Below are 15,535 nucleotides of genomic sequence, written 5' to 3' on the forward strand. Positions count from 1 at the left end.
GTCGTCTTCAGCGATGAGAGTCGCTTCTGCCTTGGTGCCAATGATGGTCGTATGCGTGTTTGGCGCCGTGCAGGTGAGCGCCACAATCAGGACTACATACGACCGAGGCACACAGGGCCAACACCCGGCACCATGGTGTGGGGAGCGATCTCCTACACTGGCCATACACCTCAGGTGATCGTCGAGGGGACACTGAATAGTGCACGGTACATCCAAACCGTCATCGAACCTATCGTTCTACCATTCCTAGACCGGCAAGGGAACTTGCTGTTCCAACAGGACAACGCACGTCCGCATGTATCCCGTGCCACACAACGTGCTCTAGAAGGTGTAAGTCAACTACCCTGGCCAGCAAGATCTCCGGACGTGTCCCCCATTGAGCATGTTTGGGACTGGATGAAGCGTCGTCTCGCGCGGTCTGCACGTCCAGCACGAACGCTGGTCCAACTGAGGCGCCAGGTGGAAATGGCATGGCAAGCCGTTCCACAGGACTACATCCAGCATCTCTACGATCGTCTCCATGGGAGAATAGCAGCCTGCATTGCTGCGAAAGGTGGATATACACTGTACTAGTGCCGACATTGTGCATGCTCTGTTGCCTGTGTCTATGTGCCTGTGGTACTGTCAGTGTGATCATGTGATGTATCTGACCCCAGGAATGTGTCAATAAAGTTTCTCATTCCTGGGACAATGAATTCGCGGTGTTCTTATTTCAATTTCCAGGAGTGTATTTCTCCCTATGTAGGTGGGCATCCAAAAAATATTTTTGCGTTCGGAAGAATTATCGCCGCAGCAAAAATGCCTTTGTTTTAATGACTGCCACTCCAAACCGCATAACATAACGGTGACACTTCCTCCCTTATTTCGCAACAATACGAAACGAGCTTCTCCGTCGTCAGTCCTACCTGGTCATGAATCCATTCCGCTCAGCAATACTCCAGAAGTGTATGGCTTCCCCAGAACATTCTCTATGCGATCGTTCCAATCTCAGTTGTTTCGTAAAGGTAGTCCTTTACGATTTTTCTCCACGAGATGTGTTCGGAATGGTGATCGATTATTTTTTTTTTGTTGTTCATGTTTTCACATTTTAAAATTTCTCACTTTTTGACACATATTTTACCGATTTTACATTTTGCTTTACAAAAGCCAAATCGAGAAAATTTTATGGATTGTTCTAGTAAATGATACGTAAGTGCTCTTATAGGGTTTTGTGTTCTCTCCGTTTTTGTAGCACGTGCTAGATTTTGTCTGATACTTGTCTCCCAGTAAGATATTTGTCATTCTCTTTATTCCACGTTCGGCACTATCTCTTCGGCAGCCGTGGTGGAGTCATCTCGTGTCCGCTTGCACCGCTGCTTCTTAATAGAGCTTAGTATTTATTTCTGGGCCTTCATGAGTTGGTATCCATTGTCCCTGCTGACGAGGTTGTCTGTTACGCGCATTTCTATGGCCTCTTTGAAGATGCAGTCCCTGCAGTTATTTGTGAAGACTAGTACTTTTTCTTGTCATAATTCGCTGTGAGTCCAGTGTTTATGCAGTGTTCTTCTAGGGCAGATTGGCTTGGTTGGCCTAGGCATGTGTAGAGTTGGTGTTTTTTGCATCGATCTTCCACCTTACGAACTGTTTGGCCGATATCGGATTTGTATACGCCCGCTTTCTTGAGGCCGACATCGTCTTTCGCCGTCGCAAGTAAGGTGCTCGTCATAGCCGTTGGTCGGAAGACTGTCGGTCTTGTGTAGCCTAAATAGTTTCCCTATTTTGGACGACACGTTGCCTGCAGAAGGTAGAAACACCAGGTATTTTTTCTCGTCTTCCATTTGTTCTTCATCTTCGTCCCTATTGCGCCTCTGTTGTCCGAAGGCCCTTTGGACTTGGCGGTTGCCGTATCCATTCTTGTGGAACACAGTCTCCAGGTGTTTGAGTTCCGTTGATATGTTCTGTTCGTCCGATATCGCTTATGCTCTGTGTACTAAGGGTAGTTGTCCATTTTTCTCGATATCCATAGTGAACTGTATGTTATTATGGATGGAATTTGGATGTTGTAGAAATATTTGTTGTTGATCCTTTCCATGTAGCCAGATTACAAACGTCGTCCACAAATCGGAAGATACATACAGGTTTCTGTACGGCAGTCTCCAGGGCTACTTCTTCGCAATGTATACTTCAAATGAACCAAACGTAAAGTAACCGGCACCAAAATTGTGCACTGTGCACCCTTCAAACTTAATGCAATAGGTTTACTTAGCTTCCAAATATCACAATAACTATGACCAACATCGAAAAATTGACACTTTATCATCAAGCTCTTGATATGATACTATAATATACAAAAAATCGGTTTATTTTGTCAGTTACTTTTCTCTAAATCGAACGACAAGGATCATGTAACAAAGATAACGCATAAATCGGAAAATAACGTTTTTCAATTTCTTAAAGGTAAAAGGAGAACCTATACCGAAAAATTAACTCCAGAATTTGATTAATCTTTTCTTACACACGTTATTGCCTACAGTAGGAAAATCGGGAAACCCATTTTTTGCATATACTGCAATCAGACAGGAGTGACGGACGGTATGTCCACCTTTGGCACCAATAACAGCGGCGAAGCGTCGTGGCGTGGAAGAAGTGATGCCTTGGTGGGCCGCTGTCAATGTGTCTGCCGTGAATGTCAGTCGCACTGCGGTGACCGCAGTGGCCAGCCGCATTATAGCAAGTCCACCATTAAGAACTCGTTCAATAAGCTTTAGAAAACTTGAATAATGTTTTGGTATTTCACTGAAACCTAATGACAACAGAGGTGTAACGATTTTTGGATACAGTAAATGAACATTTGGGATTCTAGGTGTAGGTTATCAATTAGAGAATACTTCCTTAATGTGGGACAGAAGGGCAAAATCAGCTATGGGCGTTTGCATGATTACTATCCCTTTGTTGTCCTTTTCTTCCTCTTTCACACTTCTTCAATGCACAAATTATGCAGTACATGTGATAAAATACATGATATTCTTATACACACTGACCAGTCAGAACACTATGACCACCAACGTAATAGTCGGTATGTCCACCTTTGGCACCAATAGCAGCGGCGAAGCGTCGTGGCATGGAAGAAATGAGGCTTTGGTGGGCCGCTGTAGGGAGTTGACACAACGTGTGCGCACATAAGAAACCTGATTCCAGTAAATTACATAGAGGGGGCCGATGAGCTCTTTCGCTACTTCAGTCACATCCCAGATGTGTTCGATCGAGTTCATATCTGGCAAGTTGTGAATAGTGGGAGGGAGGGGGGGGGGGGAGGGCATCACATCAATTAGAACTCGCCGTTGTTTTCCTCGTACCACTCCATCACGCTCGTGACTTTGTGACACGGCACATTATCTTGTTGAAAAAATGCCACTGCCGTCGGGAAAATTACTGTCATGAAGGGGTGTACGTGGTCTTCAATCAGTGGACGATACTCCTTGGTCGTCATGGTGCCTTGCACCAGCTCCATTGGACCAATGGCTGCCCACGTGATTGTTCACCAGAGCATAATGGAGGCGCCGCCAGCTTGCCTCCGTCCCGCTGTACTGGTGTCAAAAACCGGTTCTCCTGACAGACGACGGATTCGGCTATCTCATCGGCATGATGAAGAAGGTATCGGGATTCGTCAGACATTGTAACGCCCTGCCACTGCGCAACCGTCCATTGCCGATTCTCACTTGCCCATTACAGTGGTAGTTGCCGATGTCGTGGTGTTAACATTGGCACATGGATGCGTCGTCAGTTGTGGAGGACTATCGTTAGGAGTGTTCGGTGCACTGTGGACTCAGACACACTTGTGCTCTGCCCAGAAATATAGTCTGCTGTTAGTTCTGTCACAGTTCGCTACTTGTGCTGCTTCACCAGTCTGCCCAGCCTACGTCTGCCATCGGTAATGGGAGATGGCTGCGCAAACACATGATGTGTGGACGTGGTTGCACCTTGGTTTCGCCACGTGTTGAAAACACTCGCCACAACACTCCTCGAATACAAGTCGTACACTTTCGGAAATGCACGTACCGATCCTCCGGACTATCACAATCTGCCCTCGGTCAGATAGATCACGCACCTACCCCATTCTACACTGATACTGCATGCACCGTGCGTGTGTCTGACTAGCTGTTATTCCCTCGCTAGGTGACGCTGCTATCGACTGAACGGCTATATTTCGATAGTAGGTTGGGGAACGTGGGGGCCATGTAATTGGTACATCACGACCAATCCATTGACCTGGAAAGCGGTCACTGAGAAAATCCCGGGCGTCAGCCAGATAGTGGGGTGGTGCACCATCTTGCATGAATTAAAGATTTCGTTCTTGGTCATCCTCATCAATCTGTGGTATCAAAAATTGCTGTAACAAATCCAGGTACACTATCCCGTTGATGATCTGATTTTTCCCATGTCTTACCGAATTCCCTGTTTCTACAAAACATTTATGTCACTCATAAATTGTACGCCTATTAGGAGGATCTTTGCCGTACTTGGTACGGACATTACGCTGAACTGTTCTCTTTGACTTCGATTCTTCAAGCCAAAGCACGCAGCTATCACGCTCGGGTCCAGTGAAGGCAGCAATCTTTAACGGAACTGCCGCTGGCGTTCCTTAGGATGCGATTCGGCAGCAGCGAACTATGCTAGACGAAACTTGATGTAATTCCCTACAAATCACCTCTGTAGGTACTACGAATTAATTTACATGAATTTTCAAAGTTGTAAAGTCCTTTTAGAAACACACAGTTTTGGAAAAACGGGTGTGAACCGGTTCGTTCGATAGTAATTTCATTGGCAGAATGACGAAACGTTTCCCAGGAAACCTGCCAACTGGTCTGCTGCCGAAGCAGGTGAGTCCGTGGTTACCTTACAGGTCTATATCCAGAATTTGTGGGATTCGTATCCCAATCCAGCCATCCTAAATTAGACGTTCTGTTGTTTCTTTTAATTACTTCAGGTGAATGCTGCAGTCATTTCTTCAACATAGCAAGTTCGGCTAGTTTCTTCACCTCACCTTGATCAACTTGAGCAGGAGCCCATTGTCCACTGGGCGTCGAACCCTAATCCTCGTTCCTTTCCCTTTCTAAGTCAGGAACCTATTGCAGTAACTGATGATTAGTCCATATCTTGTCTGAAACCAAGACTTTCAGCAGATGTCACGTTACAAAACAGCACTGGCACAGATATTGCTTCGGCATCAACTACCATCACCTAGTCTCTTGCACTTTAGATAGTCCTGTTCCCTTGTTTAGGCTTTGTATGCATTCTTTCTACCAACCTTCGTCGTATGTACATTTGGCGTGAATACATCTGACGGTAATATTTATTTTTATCTCTTGCTGTATTTGGAGTAACTTTTCCTATACAACCAGTCCTTTTGAAGTTGCTTCTCATCTTGTTCTAAGCCGCTTTACTATGGTTTGTATCCATTAGTTTGGTATTCAAGTGACCAAGCCTCTGATTCCTTTTTCGTTGTCTTTTTTAGGAATTCCTTTCTTCGCCCATAACCAAAAATAGTTCACATAATTATGATTTGCGAAAAGGTAGAAAATTGAGGAAATAGGACTGGATAAATTGATGGAACGAGAGTTTGTTGTGATTTCCAGAAAATACATTAGCCAACGACTGACTGAAATAGGGAAAGGAATAGAATAGAAGACGAATAAGTAACTCTGAGAGTGTAGACAACAGAGGATCACAGAGGTGTAAAAATAAAATAAAAAAGGAGGCCAGGTAGAAATCCTTGGAAAACACAGGAGATATTGAATTTAACTAATTATTGGAACAAAAATAAAAAGCTGGTAAACGGGAATAAAGACGTCTAAAAATTAGATTGACAAAAAGTGAAAAATGGCTTGGCAGAGATGATTAGAGAAAAAATGCAAGCTGTAAAAACATGCACGACCAGGGTGATGATATATGCCGCCTAGAGGAAAAGTAAAGAGCCCTATGGAGAAAGAAAAACATCTGTAGGAATATTAAGAGCTCAAGTCAGTACTAAGCAAAGAAGGGAAAGTTGAAAGGTGGAAGGAATTTACAGAACGCCTTCACAAGGGAAATGAAAATGAATACTTTATAGAGTTAGAAAAGGAAGCAGATTAATATGAGACATATGATCCTGCGAGAAGAATATAATAGAATACTGAAAGACCTAAGTCAAAACAAAGCCCCTTGAGTAGATGATATTCCTTCAGAATTACTGAGATCGTTGGGAGAAAGGACAATGACAAAACTATTCCACTTGGCGTACAAGATACATATATCGGATGGGAGAAATAGCCTTAGGCTTCAAGAAGAAAGTAATGATTGTAATTCCAAAGAAGGCTGGTTCTAACACGTGCGAATACTAGCGAACCATCAGTTTAATAAGTCATGACTGCAAAGTACTGACACAAATTATTTACTGAAGAATGGAAAAGAAGTTAGAATTCGACCTCGTGGAAGTTTAATTTGTGTTCCATTGAAATTTTGCTACGCGTGAGTAAATAGCACTTATTTTAGAAGCTAGGTTAAAGGAAAGCATACCAACGTTTGATTTAGAGAAAGCTTTTGACAACTAGACTTTATTCCTGGAAAAGTTGAAGGTATTAGGAATACAATACAGTGAGCGGAATTTTATTTATAACTTGTACATAAATTAGACTGTAATTATGAGACTCGAAGAGGATGATATGGAAGCAGAGGTTGATAAGGGAGTGTGACAGGGTTGTAGCGTATCTGAAATGTTATTCTGTCTGTACATTGAGCATCCAGTAAAGGAAACCAAAACAAAATTTGGAAAAAAAATTAAAGTTCAGGGAGAGGAAGTAAGAACAACAAAATTTGCCGATGACATTGTAATTCTGTCAGAGGGAGCTAAGGACTTGGAAGCGCCGTTGAACGGAATGGGTAGCGTCCTGAAAAGTGGTTATGAGGTGAACATCAACAAAAATAAAACAAGAGTAATGAAATATAGGCTAAGTAAATCAGACTATACTGAGGGAATTAGATTAGGAAATGAGACGCTAAAAATAGTAGATGAGTTTTGATATTTGGGCAGCCAAATAACACGTTGGTCGAAGTAGAGAGGATAGAAAATGCCAGCTGGCTATAGCAAGAAAATCATTTCACATTTAGAGAAATCTGTTCACATATAACATAAATTTAAGTGTTAGGAAGTCTTTTCTGAAGGTGTATGTCTGGGGTGCAGCCTTATACGGGAATGAGATGCGGGCAGTCAGCAGATCGGACAATAAGAAAATAAAAGCTTCTGGAACCTATGTGATAGAGAACAATGATGAAAATTAGATAGACAGATCGGGTACCTAATGAGGAGATACAAAAACCTAACTAGGGAAAAGGAAACTCATGGCACAACTTGATTAAAAGAAGAGATCAGAAGGTAGGACAGATGAGGCATTCAGGAATTGTCAGTCAACTAATGGAGGGAAGTAGGGGGGTAAAAATTGTTGAAGGAGATGAAGGGATGAACACAGTAAGCAGTTTGAAACGTATGTATGTTCCAGCAGTTATTCTGAGATGAAGTGGCTTGTTCATTATAGACTAGCATGGAGAAATGCATCAAACCAAATTTCCCATTGAAGACCGCAACACAACTCTGATCTTATTTCCTTCTGTCTTTCATACAACTGTTTCAATTTCTCTTTCCTTCATTGATTTACATCTTCATTATCTCTTGTTCTTTTTCTAAAGCTGTTCTAGTGAAGCGTTTTTTTCAGCTCGTGCGTACTGCCTATATATCTTCCGACAACCATGCTCAAATAATTTGGCGAGAGAAGGAAGATGAAAACCTCACTTAGAGTAGCGAACAAATATTTAAGCATTTCACTCAAATGGCTCAAAAGTCTCACATTGGTCGAGACGACACAGAAACTGGCACACAGATTACAACTAAAATATGGAGACCTAGCTTATGTGTCTTTCGTCAAATTTATCAACACTTCTGTATTGTTAAATCTTCGATTTCTACGTGTAATATGGGCAACACAAGATCGAAGTCTAAAATATAACATTTATACACACGTTCGAGACGCAAGGTTAAAAATTTTCACTTTACACATGGTACCAGTAGCTGTTGCTCTTTTTTGTCAATGAACTAAATAGTTACAAGAGGCTGCTCATTCTATCCGCCAATGATAGACTATTTCTCTATTTGCTGTTCATTCATTGCCCTTGGTGTTGAGGAGGGGGTGTCGCGTGACGATTTGGAGGAGCTGTATTGCGCACATTACCGGCATTCAGTCGTTAATGATATACAGATAGTAAAATAGATTGATGCGTATTTAAAGGTTAACTTTTATCTTATTTTCAGTTGGGCCCGCAGCACAGATTACGTCACAATATGATATTTTGTATGGATAATTACAGCTAAGTTGTAAATGGTTCAATTAGTAATCCTCCTTCTTTGCTACAAGCTTGTTTCGGCTATAGCGCCATTCTCAAGTAAATCTGTAGATGTAACACTTCATTTATAAAAGTTGTACGGAAAGATCAGTTTGCATATATACTTACATCTAATTGGAATAGATGTCCATACTGCATCAGAAAGTAAATTGCGCACTGTCTGTCGGTTGTTAGATCGCTCTAATCACGTAAGTTTTGTTTGTGTAGAATATTTTCGCAAAAGACTTTTACAGTTGGAATGACAGTTTATTCTCAATGATGTTTTATGTTTACACTACATCTTCGCTAGTCAGTGATGTTAGTTGCACTTCTCTGCTATTATAATTTTGACAACATGACAATCTTTAATTTTCTGTGTACTTTGATTTCTATCTTTCTCGTTTTCTAAGATTCCTTGAGAAAAAATAATCATCACGCCGTAATACAGTCTCAGTTCCTGAGCATTAGTGCTGTGAACTTACTGCTCTTATATGTTTTTTTTATATTTTCAACGTCGTTTTCTGCTTAGCGAAGTCTGTATCAAGGTGTTAAGTATCATTTTTATTAGGTTTTCAAGTCAGCAATAATGTATATTTTCCTGGTTAAATAGCATGTATGCTATTAATAAACGTTTTTCCATTGTGATGCTGGCCGATGATCGAAAACGCTAATGAATCAAAGTGTTGCAAGACAGCACTTCTCCAAGAAAACGTAGTGGTGTAAAATTTTTTCCTATCATCGTTTTATGGGGTTCGTCAGCGAGAAAAAGTTTCATGAACGGTTGAAACTGTGTGTAAAGCTTATGGCAAGTCGCTAAGTCCTATCATTCACAGATACTGGCGGAATGAAATATGGGTATTCGTGCTTTGTGGCCTTCACTTGTATTTTATCCACGCTCTCCAGCCCCTTGAGACATACGTGGTTCTAACTCACATAGCAATTCAATCCCAAAAAATAAGTGATATTTTTTGTAACTTCGGTTGAAATTGGTCCAACGGTTTGGGAGGAGATGTGGAACATACGTACATATTTACATAGATATATATGAGGACAAATGTAAGGATGTAGAGGCGCATATCACTAGGGGTCAGCCAGATAGAGCCTACAGAAAAATTAAAGAGACCTTTGGAGAAAAGAGAACCACTTGCATGAATATCAAGAGCTCATACGGAAACCCAGTTCTAAGGAAAGAAGGTAAAGCAGAAAGGTGAAAGAGTATATAAAACTCTACCATCTAGTGAGCAACATGTATGAGACAGGCGGAATACCCTCAGACTTCAAGAAGAATATAATAATTCCAATCCCTACGAAAGCAGGTGTTGACAGATGTGAAAATTACCGAACTATCAGTTTAATAAGCCACGGCTGCAAAATACTAACGCGAATTCTTTACAGATGAATGGAAAAGCTGGTAGAAGCCGACTTCGTGGAAGATCAGTTTGGATTCCGTAGAAATGTTAGAACACGTGAGGCAATACTGACCATACGGCTTATCTTAGAAGAAAGATTAAGGAAAGGCAAATCTACGTTTCTAGCATTTGTAGACTTAGAGAAATCTTTTGACAATGTTGAATGGAATACTCTCTTTCAAGTTCCGAAGGCGGCAGGGGTAAAATACAGGGAGCGAAAGCCTATTTACAATTTGTACAGAAACCAGACGGCAGTTATAAGAATCGAGGGGCAAGAAAGGGAATCAGTGGTTGGGAAGGGAGTGAGACGGGTTGTAACCTATCCCCGATGTTATTCAATCTGTATATTGAGCAAGCAATAATGGAACAAAAGAAAAATTCGGAGTAGGAGTTAAAATCCATGGAGAAAAAATAAAAACTTTTGAGGTGCGCCGATGATATTGTAATTCTGTCAGAGACAGCAAAGGACCTGGAAGAGCAGCTGAACGGAATGTACAGTGTCTTGAAAGGAGGGTATAAGATGAACATCAACAAAAGCAAAACGAGGATAATGGAATGTAGTCGAATTAAATCGGGTGATGCTGAGGGAATTAGATTAGGAAATGAGACGCTTAAAGTAGTAAATGAGTTTTGCTATTTGGGGAGCAAAATAACTGATGATGGTCGAAGTAGAGAGGATATAAAATGTATACTGGTAACGGCAAGGAAAGCGTTTCTGAAGAAGAGAAATTTGTTAACATCAAGTATAGAATTAAGTGTCAGGAAGTCATTTCTGAAAGAATTTCTATGGAGTGTAGCCATGTATGGAAGTGAAACATGGACGATAAATAGTTTGGACAAGAAGAAAATAGAAGCTTTCGAAAAGTGGTGCTACAGAAGAATGCTGAAGATTAGATGGGTAGATCACATAACTAATGAGGAGATATTGAATAGAATTGGAGAGAAGAGAAATTTGTGGCTCAATTTGACTATAAGGAGGGATCGGTTGGTAGGACATGTCATGAGGCATCAAGGGATCACCAATTTAGTACTGGAGGACAGCGTGGAGGCTAAAAATCGTAGGAGAGGAAGAGATGAATACACTACACAGATTCAGAAGGATGTAGGTTGCAGTAGGTACTGTGAGATGAAGAAGCTTGCACAGGATAGAGTAGCATGGCGAGCTGCATGAAACGTCTCTGGACTGAGGACCACAACATCAACAAATATGTACATCCATGAAACTTCCTGGCAGATTAAAACTGTGTGCCCGACCGAGACTCGAACTCGGGACCTTTGCCTTTCGCGGGCAAGTGCTCCACCATCTGAGCTACCGAAGCACGACTCACGCCTGGTACTCACAGCTTTACTTCTGCCAGTATCCGTCTCCTACCTTCCAAACTATACAGAAGCTCTCCTGCGAACCTTGCAGAACTAGCACTCCTGAAAGAAAGGATATTGCGGAGACATGGCTTAGCCACAGCCTGGGGGAAGTTTCATATCAGTGCACACTCCGCTGCAGAGTGAAAATCTCATTCTCATGTTTATAAGATGTGACAACGTAATGGGGGAAGGGGGCAGTTTTACAACCTGCCACTGCGATCCTGGCCGCCGATGGCGTAGAGGCGGCCGGAGCAGGCGACGAGCGCGAAGCTCTGTCGGGCGGTGAGCATGTCGGGCTCGGCGCTCCAGGTGCGCGACGCCGGCTCCAGGCTCCAGACGGTGCTCGTGATGCCGCCGCGGCTGCGCGCCGCCGAGTCGCGGGGGTCCTTGCCGCCTGCGCGCAATCCCAAGTCGCACTCACTCTGCTGTTGGCTTTTGGAGCTGTACAGTACACCATTTACAGCAGGAGAAATGTTATTTATCATAAACTCTCTCATACACAGAACAAAGATGCACTGCACGTAACGAGCACGTCATCGACTGTACACTGATTAAATAAACAACTACACTTTCATGTGCATTAGGTTCTCAATCTTTTGTCTACGGGACGTATAGCCCCAGAATAAAACAAAAAGATAGTTGCCATTGTCAGGTACTTGTCAAGATCTTTTGGAAGTGGTGTAAAGTGAATGCCGATACTAGAGATCCCCTTCCAGATATTCCCATCTGGGTCCCTCTCCCAGCTACCAGCCAATCTGATAGTTGGATGACTAATCTCTGACTCTCTTGTCAGCCCGCTCTACCCATGAAATCTAAAATATACACAAATTATTAATGTACACTACCGGTCGAAAGTTTTCTATCACCTATCACAACTGTGAGTTAGTGGTTAAAACAGGTATTCCATTTTGAATCGCATACCCTTCGCATAATGAAACAAGTATAAACATATAAAGACGGAGCGCCTCTTTTGTGTATTTGACTGGTTATTCGCACAGAGGGCGCTGATGAGTAAACACAACGACACTGGCGTGCTTTTATGTGAGGTGGTTCAATTCTAACAGTCCTCATTCCTTTAGCTGCCTGTGTAGCAATCAACCATATTACCTCAGAATGGGACGAAAGCAGGAGACTGGAATTGAAAAACGTGTTGTAATTGTAGTTCTGCATCAGGAAGGTTCTTCTGTAGTAGGACAATAGCAACAAAAGCTGTTATAACCCAGTCTGTAGTGCCGTATGCATTGCAGCGGTTCAAGCAGCCTGGTGCCAGTGCAAATGTTACGCGATCTGGAAGAATCCGAGTAACGTCACACAGAGAAGATCAAAAAGGTTCCAATGGCTCTAAGCACTATGGGACTTAACATCTGAGGCCATCAGTCCCCTATACGTAGAACTACTTAAACCTTACTAACCTAAGGACATCACACACATCCATGCCCGAGGCAGGATTCGAACCTGCGTCCGTAGCAGCAGCGCGGTTCCGGACTGAAGCGCCTAGAACCGCTCGGCCACAGAGGCCGGAGAGAGAAGATCAGTTCATATATGTACAGAGTAAATGTCACGAGGACTCATACTGAAGCGGAAACTCGCGAGGAAGTAGGTAGTATGTGAGCAGTTCCAATTTCTGTTTCTGTCTCAACAGTGCAACAAGGTTTAAAGGGGTGCGTAGCGGCCAAAAAATCTGTATTACACAAACATAATGAGGTGATAAGATTGCAGTGGTTACATTAACACAAACACTAGAGTGTGCAGCAACGATCCAAAATGTTATTCACATACAAGTCTATGTTTGAAGTACTTACAAGTCGTCGTCGAATGTTTGTTCGTCAACTTCGGGGAGAACGTACGAAGAGCACAGTATGCCGCCAGTCGTGAAGCATGGCGGAGGGTCGATCGTGATGTTGGGGTGTTGTGCGGGTAGTAAAGTCGGTGATATAGTGAGAATTAATGTAACATTAAGAATGGTTAATTTGATTTTAAAATACGGGATAAATGGTAGAGGAAAGACACAGAAAATAATTAATAGAGAAAAATAACGTGCGACAATAGTGGTATGAGCATGTTTATTTTCGACTGAGTGAAGAGAAACATGGTGGAATCAGGTAACACCACCAGCTTGCACAGTGCCTTGTTGACAACTTGGGTTCATGGCTTTGTGGGGTCTGCGCCACTCTCGAACCCTACCATCAGCTCTTACCAATTGAAATAGTGACTCATTTGATTAGGCTAATGTTGCTGCCTCTGGATCACGGGGTCGCAGGATCGATTCCCGGTCGGGTTGGGGTTTTCTCTGGCCGGGGACGGGGTGGATTTGTTGTCCTAATCACTTCATCATCATCATCATCATCATTTGCGAGAGTGACTAGATTGAATTGTGAACAGAAAATGGACTGTGCAAAAACTGGTACTTTGCACGGGCGCTGATGACCACACAGTTGAGTGCCCCGAAAACCAAACATCATCATCATCATCATCATCATCTTGATCAGGCCACGGTTTTCCTGTTGTCTGGGGTCCAACCAGTATGGACACGAGCCCAGGAGAGGCGCTGCACGAGATATCGTGCTGTTAGCAAAGGCACTCGTGACAGTTGTCTACTACTGCAGCCCATTAACTCCAAATTTCGCCACACCGTTCTAACGGATACATTCATCGTATGTCCCACTCTGATTTCTTGCGTTATTTCACGCAGTGTTGCTTGTCTGTAAGCACTGACATCTCTACTCAAACGCCACTGCTCTCGGTCGTTAAGTGAAGCCCTCGGCCACAGCTGCATGATGGGCAATGCCTGAAATTTGGTATTCTCGGCACCTCTTGACACTGTGGATCTCGTAATATTGAATTCTCGAACGATATTCGAAATGGAATATCCCAAGCATCTGGCTCAAACTACCATTCTGCGATCAAAGTCTGTTAATTCCCGTCGTGTGGCCATACGTCGGAAACCTGGTTCACTTGGATCACCCGGCCCTTTTGTACCTCGTACACGCAATACTACCGCCATCTGTATATGGACACACCGCTATCCCGTGACTTTTGTCACGACATTGCAGTTACTTAAACAACTGGCTATGTTTAAAAAAAATTTAAAAAAATAAAAACATCGTCACGTTGTTAGTAAACATCCAGGATTATGAGTAGCCGGCCGCGCCAAGAGCGCGGCTAGTATCCCGCCGCTACTGAGGTTTGCAGTGTGGCTCACCAGCGATGTAAACATGGCCCTTGAGGAAGGCGGCGGCGTGGTGCTGGCGCGGCTCGGGCAGCTGCGCGATGTGCTCCCAGCAGCCGGCATCGAGGCGCAGGCGCAGCAGCTCGCGGCCCACGGCGGGCGCGCCCTCGGGCGCCGGCTTCCACGTCGGGTCGGCGCCGCCCAGCACCAGCACAGACTCGCTCTGCGCCAGGAACAGCGACCCCTCCACCAGGTAGTCGCGCGTCACAGGGCCAAGCAAGGACGCACTCAGCCGCCTCCTGCACAGTACCTACCGATGTCTGCCTCCATTTCGTAATTGTTACTCTCATTCACTGTGGCGCCCACCTCTACAGCTAAAGCTCTGTATAGGGTACCAGCTACCAAACTTTTTCTCTGATGTAACACTTTGAGAATAGTGGTACGTTAATGGAATACCGTGTTTATTTCGAAGGTTAGTAAAATTTTTAAAAATGAGAATAAATTGCTTTTAACATTACATTGTGATAAGTTCCTACATCTACATCTTCATCCATATGGGTACTCTGCAAATCACATTTAAGTGCCTGGTAGAGGGCTCATCGAATCACCTTCACAATTCTCTATTATTCCGATCTCGTATAGCGCGCAGGAAGAATGAACACCTATATCCTTCCGTACGAGCTCTGATTTCCCTTATTTTATCGTGGTGATCGTTCCTCCCTATGTAGGTCGGTGTCAACAAAATATTTTCGCATTCGGAGGAGAAAGTTGGTGATTGGAATTTCGTGAGAAGATTCCGTCGCAACGAAAAACGCCTTTCCTTTAATGATTTCCAGCCCAAATCCTGTATTATTTCTGTGACACTCTCTCCCATACTTCGCGATAATACAAAACGTGCTGCCTTTCTCTGAACGTTTTTCGGTATACTCATCAGTCCTATCTGGTAAGGATCCCTCATGCGGAGCAGTATTCTAAAAGTGGACGGACAAGCGTAATGTAGGCAGTCTCATTCCTATGGGACCAAACTGCTGAGGTCATCGATCCCTAGCATACTCACTACTTAATCTAAGTGAAAATAACTGACGCTAAGGACAACACACACACACCCATGCGTCCGAGGGAGGACTCGAACCTACGGGGGGGGGGGGGGGGGGGATTCCCGTGAACCGTGGCTAGGCGCCCTTAGACCGCGTGGCTACAACGA

General features: G+C 43.5%; 1 protein-coding gene across 1 annotated transcript in view; it reads right to left on the reverse strand.

The window, feature by feature from the left end:
• The window catches only part of LOC126280670 (uncharacterized), a 283,317-nt gene that overhangs the window by 19,147 nt on the left and 248,635 nt on the right, over positions 1–15,535 (reverse strand). The window contains exons 17-18 of the mRNA XM_049979787.1: positions 14,365–14,630; positions 11,370–11,556 (exon numbers count right to left, since the gene is read on the reverse strand). Of these exons, the coding sequence (XP_049835744.1) occupies positions 11,370–11,556; positions 14,365–14,630 (453 nt within the window). The remainder of the gene's footprint in view (positions 1–11,369; positions 11,557–14,364; positions 14,631–15,535) is intronic.

This window comes from Schistocerca gregaria, chromosome 1 (assembly GCF_023897955.1).
Source record: "Schistocerca gregaria isolate iqSchGreg1 chromosome 1, iqSchGreg1.2, whole genome shotgun sequence".
NCBI lineage: Eukaryota > Metazoa > Arthropoda > Insecta > Orthoptera > Acrididae > Schistocerca > Schistocerca gregaria.